Source organism: Periplaneta americana, chromosome 17 (genome assembly GCF_040183065.1).
Source record: "Periplaneta americana isolate PAMFEO1 chromosome 17, P.americana_PAMFEO1_priV1, whole genome shotgun sequence".
In the NCBI taxonomy this organism is placed as follows: Eukaryota; Metazoa; Arthropoda; class Insecta; order Blattodea; family Blattidae; genus Periplaneta; species Periplaneta americana.
In genome coordinates this window covers 105,038,652-105,046,970 of record NC_091133.1, presented here as the reverse complement: position 1 = coordinate 105,046,970, position 8,319 = coordinate 105,038,652, and the positions used below count along the sequence as shown (strand labels likewise).

At 38.9% G+C, this 8,319-nt stretch overlaps 1 protein-coding gene and 1 long non-coding RNA gene across 2 annotated transcripts in view; one reads left to right on the top strand and one right to left on the bottom strand.

Annotated features, from left to right (window-relative positions):
- Positions 1 to 416: 416 nt before the first annotated feature.
- LOC138693139 (uncharacterized) overlaps positions 417 to 8,319 on the bottom strand; it is a 399,597-nt gene continuing 391,694 nt past the window's right edge. Inside the window, exon 3 of the long non-coding RNA XR_011330232.1 lies at positions 417 to 529. This is a non-coding gene — a long non-coding RNA (uncharacterized lncRNA). The remainder of the gene's footprint in view (positions 530 to 8,319) is intronic.
- The window catches only part of LOC138693363 (uncharacterized), a 15,543-nt gene continuing 12,309 nt past the window's right edge, over positions 5,086 to 8,319 (top strand). Inside the window, exons 1-2 of the mRNA XM_069817282.1 lie at positions 5,086 to 5,158; positions 7,345 to 7,452. Coding sequence (XP_069673383.1) covers positions 5,098 to 5,158; positions 7,345 to 7,452 — 169 coding nt within the window. The 5' untranslated portion in view covers positions 5,086 to 5,097. The remainder of the gene's footprint in view (positions 5,159 to 7,344; positions 7,453 to 8,319) is intronic.

Sequence of the window (8,319 nt, the reverse complement as noted above, 5' to 3'; positions counted from 1 at the left end):
CTCGTATTGCATGGCTTCTAGTATTCCGGATGAGAGTTCCATGTTGGCAGAATCCCAGGATGTGGAAGACAATATAATTTACATTTATTCCAGTCAATGTTAAGAAGTGTTGACAGGCTGCTTGTAGTAGCCTATGCTCAGTATATGGGTTGGGGAATGTTTTTCTGATAACGGCTCATGCATCTGCGCCATAACGATGGTTATTGTTCCCTCTTTATTACAGAGGCGCACGTGTGGTCTAATAAACCAAGCGAAGCAAATATCGTGCGGTATAAAGATTGTACTATTCTTTACGAAACTTAACAAGTAATTACATCCATTTACACTTATGGAACTGTGCTTCATGGTACTGTAAATGCACGAAATGATAGTTCACTAATAACAATTTAAATACATTTTTATTACTCACAGGAACTGACGCGCTCTGCTGGTTCTTAGATCTACAGTTCAGTCTCCATCAATGTTGTCGATTTTCTTCAAAAGGGCTGTAGCCACAAAGGTTCTAGGTTCTCGTCAACAAAGCCTGATCCTAGAAAAGAAGAAATATGCAAAACAAAATATTGTATATTTCAAATGCAGAACAGATTTTAAAGATATATGTATTTTTCAGGCAAGGGGAAACGTGATCAAGGAGGAAAATGGTGACTTGCTTGCAGACTCTCATTCAATCCTGAACAGATGGAAAAACTATTTTCGACAACTACTAAATGTACACTTGCCAAATAGAAATGATCGGAACGAAATTCAAATACAAACTGCTGAGCCATTTATACCCGAACCCACACTTCCTGAAGTCGAAATTGCGATAGAAAATCTGAAAAAGTACAAGTCTCCAGGTATCGATCAAATTCTAGCAGAATTAATACAAGAGGGTGGAAGTGCATTATCTAGCGAAATTTATAAGCTTGTACTTGCCATTTGGAAAAAGGAAATTGTACCAGAACAATGGAAGGAATCCATAATTGTACCTATTTTTAAGAAGTAGTAACTGTAGTAACTTTCGAGAATTATCACTTTTGTTGACGTCGTACAAAATTTTGTCCAATATTCTTTTGAGAAAATTAATTCATATGTAGATGAAATTATTGGGTATCAACAGTGTGGTTTTAGGCGTAATAGATCGACTATTGATCAGATTTTTTGTATTAGACAGATATTGGAGAAAAAATGGGAGTATAAGGGTACAGTACATCAGTTATTCATAGATTTCAAAAAGGCATATGACTCGGTTAAGAGAGAACTTTTTATATAATATTCTTATTGAATTTGGTATTCCCAAGAAACTAGTTCGATTAATTAACATGTGTCTCAGTGAAACTTACAGCAGTGTCCGTATAGGCCAGCCTCTGTCTGATGATTTTCGAATTCACTGCGGGCTAAAGCAAGGAGATGCACTATCACCTTTACTTTTTAACTTTGCTCTAGAATATGCCATTAGGAAAGTTCAGGATAACAGAGAGGGTTTGGTATTGAACGGGTTACATCAGCTTATTGTCTATGCGGATGACGTGAATATCTTAGGAGAAAATTCACAAACGATTAAGAAAAACATGGAAATTTTACTTGAAGCAAGTAAAGCGATAGTTTTGGAAGTAAATCCCGAAAAGACAAAGTATATGATTATGTCTCGTGACCAGAATATTGTACGAAATGGAAATATAAAAATTGGAGATTTATCCTTCGAAGAGGTGGAAAAATTCAAATATCTTGGAGCAACAGTAACACACATAAATGATACTCGGAAGGAAATTAAATGCAGAATAAATATAGAAAATGCCTGTTATTATTCGGTTGAGAAGCTTTTGTCATCTAGTCTGCTGTCAGAAAACCTGAAATTTAAAATTTACAAAACACTTATATTACCGGCTATTCTATATGGTTCGGTGGGTTGGTAAGCTGGCACCAGCGTTTTCGGCGTGTGTCCTAGAGTACAGTATTGTACCCAGTTTGTGAGCATGTTACTAGTGCAGCTGAGAATGGTACCACTTCCTATACACGTCACATGACACATCAGCCATTTGCCAAACACAGTTGTCAGACTGACTACGGTAAAGGTAAGACAGTAGCACTTAACGTTCCCATTACTTATTTCACACGCCAAAAACGGTGACGCGGACTGTATACCTCATTCTCATTTATCCCATAATTCGGAGTGCACGATAGGCCGCTGTCGAGCCGACTACTACTAGATTGGTGTGTTGGAAGAGGACTGGCGTATCCTCCCAAAGATCCGCTGTGGATATTCTCTTACGAAATCGTCAGGAGTCGCTCGCGACTATATGAACTTACATCCATCCTGAAGTTTAAATGTCCAACGTCTCGCAACTACTTACAAATTCCATCATAAACATATTGCCCAAGACCTTACTGTACTGAATCCGTTATGCCACCTAATCCAAGGAATGTTTTCAATAATAAAAACCCAGTAGAATAGGCGTCCTTTCAAGACCGGAAAAGTATCCTCATTTTGGAACTTGCTGGTAGTTCCGAAACATTTGAGATATTCAATCATAACACACAGCTGAAGAAAACAAAATGTAAAATTTCTTCCGAATATGACCATTTCTATCATCGGTACACAAGACAACGATTATCGATCCAAATTCATCACGATTCTGGGTGGTTACCGGTCCAATACACTGGTTGAAATTTTATGAAAAAAATTCCTTCGCCCATTGGCCCACCGAACGCTCTCCCAATGGGCTCCCTTCACCTGCACCTTAAGTTCATATCGTCAAGATGACCAAGCAGCACAGAATCCATTCCGACAGCCCTTCTAAAGTGTCGAAGCGCCCTCGGAAGTGCTCTTTTTTAAGTTGGTTATTTAACGACGCTGTATCAACTACGAGGTTATTTAGCACCGATAAGATTGGTGACAGCGAGATTGTATTTGGCCATAGCATTCACCTTACGGTTGGGAAAAACCTCGGAAAAAACCCAACCAGGTAATCAGCCCAAGCGGGGATCGAACTCGCGCCCGAGCGCAACTTCAGACCGGCAGACAAACGCCTTAACCTACTGAGTCACGCCGGTGGCGGAAGTACTCTTAAGGCAGAGATATCGCGAAAGGCTTGAAACCACAGTCTAGTATATACAGTCACGAAGCTCAATACGTAGTAAATATGCATCCATAGATAGTTGCTAACTACTAGGATCGCTACTATCGCCTCATTACAGACAATGCGAAATAGTATCTGCACAGTCTCTTGTTTCTAGTACTCTCATAAACTCAAGCTTCGTGACTGTAGATACTAGACTGTGTTGAAACCCAGAGACAGTTTCGGAGAGCACGCACCTCCTGCAAGCGGGAAGACATGCATCATGATCTGAATATGCCCATAGAATGAGATGAAGAAGATGAATGGTATGGTATGAAATCTAAATTCTTTTTCTACAGGGAAGAGGAAGGGAAATGGATCGTGGCAATGAAAATTCGAACTCGACATTTGCCTAAGTAACTGTGGAAAACCACGGAAAATCACAGTCAGGTTGTTTGGTCCGGGGATTTTAACCGCGGGCCTCCCGAATGGGAATCCCATGCGGTACGCTCGGTTACACCAATTTAAATCTAACTTTAACATAAGGACAACAAAAACACCGAGGCCATACATACCAAAGAGTCCACACCTGTGGAGTAACGGTTAGCGCGTCTAGCCGCGAAACCAGGTGGCCCGGGTTTGATTCTCAGTCGGAACAAGTTGCCTGGTTGGGGATTTCCGGGGTTTTCCCTCAATCCAATATGAGCAAATGCTGGGTAACTATCGGTGCTGGACCCCGGATTCATTCCACCGGCATTATCACCTTCATCTCATTCAGACGCTAGATAACCTGAGATGTTGATACAGAGTTGTAAAATAACCCAATAAAATAAAATAAAATAAAATTCATCTCATTCAGACGCTAAATAACCAAATATGTTGATAAAGCGTCGTAAAATAACTCGTACCAAAGAAAAATCCTTTATTAAAGTCGGGAACTGAACCCCAAACCTCCTAGTTAGGCCCATCGTCGCTAGCCCTTAGACCAAAAAGCTGACTATTAAATCTCTAGATATGGCGGAAAACTCATAACCATTGTACCGACCATAGGAATTGTGAAAGGATATATCTTACAGAATAGACTTAGATTAAATAAAATCGGAGTAGGTTGTATCGAAGTCATAGTCGCAGGTTCTATTGTGAATATGTCCATGGTGGAATTGCTATTAAAGGTAAACGTCATGGGTGACAATCAACATCTCTTCTTTCCAAATTTCCCTGAAAACGGGGTATATATTCGCTGTCTGGGACTCCTGGAAGTAGCCATCTTATATACATTGAAAGTATACATCATCTGTTGCTAGAGTAACCATTTGCTCGATCGTTTGCCCTCCCTACTTATACGACCGCTTCCATTTGCGCATCATATGCCTCGACATTGTGAATTTCCTTTCTTAACTTGTCGCCAGCTGATTGCTTCTCAGTCTGGTTCATTACGAATCGTGTAACTCCGCTGCGAACGTTCTATCGTTTCGCATTCTCAAGTTATGTCTTACCTGCCGCGCGATCTGCCAATTCGTGCCTCAAATCCCTCCCCTTCCCCGTGTATCGCTAGATGACGTCACCCGCTCCAACTCAAGGTCACATTGGTTACATCCTTCGTCTATGAATCGCTGTTTACTGCATTGGAATATGTTGTGCAGTTTAGAAATTATAGGTGTGACAAAACTCGCCTGAATTTGTGTCGGTTGACTTTCTGGGATGGCACCCTAGTATACTGGGGCGAACTTATAGGCGTATTCACGTCAAAGAAAGTTTATAATTATGGCTGTGGAAATTGGATTCCTCGAGAAATCCTGGCGGCACACCATCTTTTTGTCTCCACTTGAGTTCGTCGGAGTATGAATCCGGATCTTTGGTATAGAAGCCGATATTCTGAACGTTCCGTGCGGTGCAATTGCCGAAGCGAAGACTCTGGTGCCTTACTGACACCTGCTTGCAAGACGTCATTACAGATGTGCGTGTCATATTAAAGTTTATTGCCGAGATGAGACCTCACGACTTGTCATCTCAGGTATAAAAGTATCCACCGTCTCACTGTCGCCCTTCGTCTGACGAAATGTCGTATTTAACATTCGTCATTTTGGTGGTTGCGTGCTTGCCGCTCCGTCCAGCTCAAGGTAAGACGTGACATGATAAAGACAAACACACAACTGCATGGTGCAGGAATCGAGCTCACTTGCCACCCAGAAAGTCAACCGACACAATTTCAGGCGAGTTTTGTCACACCTGTAATTTCTAAACTCCACAACATATTCCAATATAGTAAACAAAAATCCATAGACGAAGTGATGCTACTGAATTTCTTAGTTACAAGCAATGAATGGACAAAATATTATGTAACGGCCACCTTGCTACAAAAATATTCGACGACCAAATAGCTTTTAGATGGCAACAGAATGAATCTAGTAGGCTGTGATCGGAAACGAGAACTGCAAAGTTAAAACTTGGCCAACTCTCCGTTCCTGTTCCCGGGCTCCGGCAAGCTTCTCGTTAATAGGGATATCCTGAACTAGCACCAACAGATAGCGCGCGTGTAGGCCTACTTTGAGGGATGCGCTTTGCGTGTGCATTTGTTTTCCGGTATATAAACATTGAGGATTTACATAATGTATTAGTACATTAAATACTCTTAAAAAAACTCAAAATGGCAAATTTTTGTTTTGTTCCTCTATGTAAAAACCAGGGAAAGCCTTTTGTCTTCATTCAGGTCCCGAAATATTTTAAATATGTGCTTTGAACCTTAAAAATTCAACTAATGAAACTGCGCCTCGAAAGTGCTAGCAATTAAACAAAAATAACTACTAATTGCCGGCTACAGTTTCATTTTGGAAGAGGGAAAAGTAAGTTAATAAAAACATATGCAACCTCGACAGCAAGCTATGTTAGCTTACTTAGATTATATTCAGCACTTCTAGGAGATTCCGAAGTTTATGGCTGCAGTAAACTCTAGATTAATTGAGATGTTTATTATCCAAGACAATTCATAGTGAAGTCCATTTCGTGAATAATGTTTTTAGTGTGCTGTAGATTAATTATTAAAACCACGTTTTTACTTCAAATTTTCAAAATCATCCTACATAGTATTCAAAACTGCATGTCCTTAACCTACAAAACACAGGAATAATCGTGCGATCATATTATATCATCTTATCAAATATTGCATTTAATCTTTCTGCAACTAGAGGAAAAAAATACGAGAAATTCAATGTCGATAGTCCCTTCCCTATAAAAAAAAACACATTGGTGGTTGCATATCCTGTTTCTTTTGCGTACGGTACTTACAATACTTATGATTAAACAGGTAATAGTTACTTCCGACAAAGTTCCTGTTTTATTTATTTTTCTTATTCGTGCACCTCGTTCTCAAAGTCCTCGTTTAGGTTCATGAACATTCAATTTACTCCTATCTATATTCTGCATACTGCAGATTTCCTCATCCATCTCTTAAGGGGAATCGCTCAGTATTATACAAGTTTACGCTATTATTTATTGTAAATTAAATTAAATTATGACGTAAGAAAATACTGAATTATATTAGGCCTAAATTATACTAGGTTATACAAAATAATATAATGAATTAAATATTATTATAGTCACAATCATGCCATGGTATGAAAGAAAAATTTCACAACCTCGAGCGGGAATCGAACCTGCGACTTCCTGTTCTCCGGTCAGGCGCTCTACTACTGAGCTATCGAGTTCGTCTCACGCCAAAGGCTCGGAATTATCCTTCCATACTGGCGACTCTGTTATAGAGTACTGTCCATAGCGTCACATCAACGGACGTATATACGTCACCCAAACATGGTAAGATGAAGATTACATTGATAAATATAATTTTGACACGCACAAAAACCAACAAGCGCTAGAACGTAATCAACTGTAGCATACGACATAACATAGCCCTACAACATGTTGTGCCGCATGGAACGCTCCTGTCATCTAACGGTAAAACTTCGCATAAGATATCCCTATTGTGAATGCTCACATTTAAATGCATTAAAAATCCTTTTTCGTTGTCGTTTCCGTTCCCGGTATATTGTAACCAGCATTTACTGAACCTTTCGTGCAGTGGCGTACATAATTTTGCGACTCAACCGCTAATGTTACATGTTTCAGTGTTGCCATGTGTTTGCTTTTATATGTATGGATATTTTAAAAACCACTCGCAAACGTCCTCAATGGCATTACATTTAACTTTACTTCCTGATTCATCTCTCAAAAGACTCTATTTAGCCCCCTTCCACTAAGTCAATGGTCAAAGAGTTTTATGTTTCTATCTCCTGACTATGCTCGTTAACAGGACAGGCTGCAGACAGAGATGTCCTGTCACAAGGACAAGAATCCGACATTACTATCATCTTCAGCCGCCGCTACAAAGAAAATGATCCCTCAATACAAGGAACGCTAGGTGAGTACCACAAACTGAAATATCACTAGAGTTTTTTTTTACATAGTGAGATTAACCGATCTTTTGTTCGTAATATTGCTACTTTCTACTTTCTGCCACTTACTTCATACGTTATTTCCATGTTTATTTAATATTGTTATTGTGCCTATCATTGTATCTGTGTAATTGTTCTTTAACATTTTATTTTTTTTTGCCTCTAATAAGGTAGGTGTCTCTGATATGGCCATGCTAAGGTTTGAGAATTTTTCTAGCCACCATTTTGAAAAAAATGTAAACCACATTTTTCTTACTCGTTCTCAGTGTAATGGACTTTCTTAAAACAATTTCCTTTCCCCATAAAAATAGCTTTAATTGTCCAAAATGTCCCAAATTCTAAAAGTCTACCTAGTGGCCATATCAGGAACATGTGCACATGATATGGCCACCCTTGTTCCATGTTCTACAAATCGTGATAGCGCAGTTGTGCTAAAATTAAATAATTTTGGTGTAAAATGAATAAATATGACACTTAATAATCTTTTTTATAATTAAAAAATGAAGTCAAAACAGTTTTTCCATAAAAAAATTAAGTTGTTTCTCTTAAAATACAAAACTTTTGCGTAATCCCAGCTATAAGGCATGTAAATTTGTCAGGTGAAAAAATAAAAGTGAAATGAACTTGATATGGCCATGGTGCATTTGATATGGCCATATCAGGAGCAGGTAAGCTTTCACGAAAATGTTTTGATTATGAACAACTCGTAAAAGATACGCCATCAACGACAACACCAATCAACAGAACATTAAAAACTGAATGGAGTAAGATGGCTTTCATGAAACAAGTATTTGAAAAACATGCATAAAACAAAGGAGACTTACCAGAGAAAA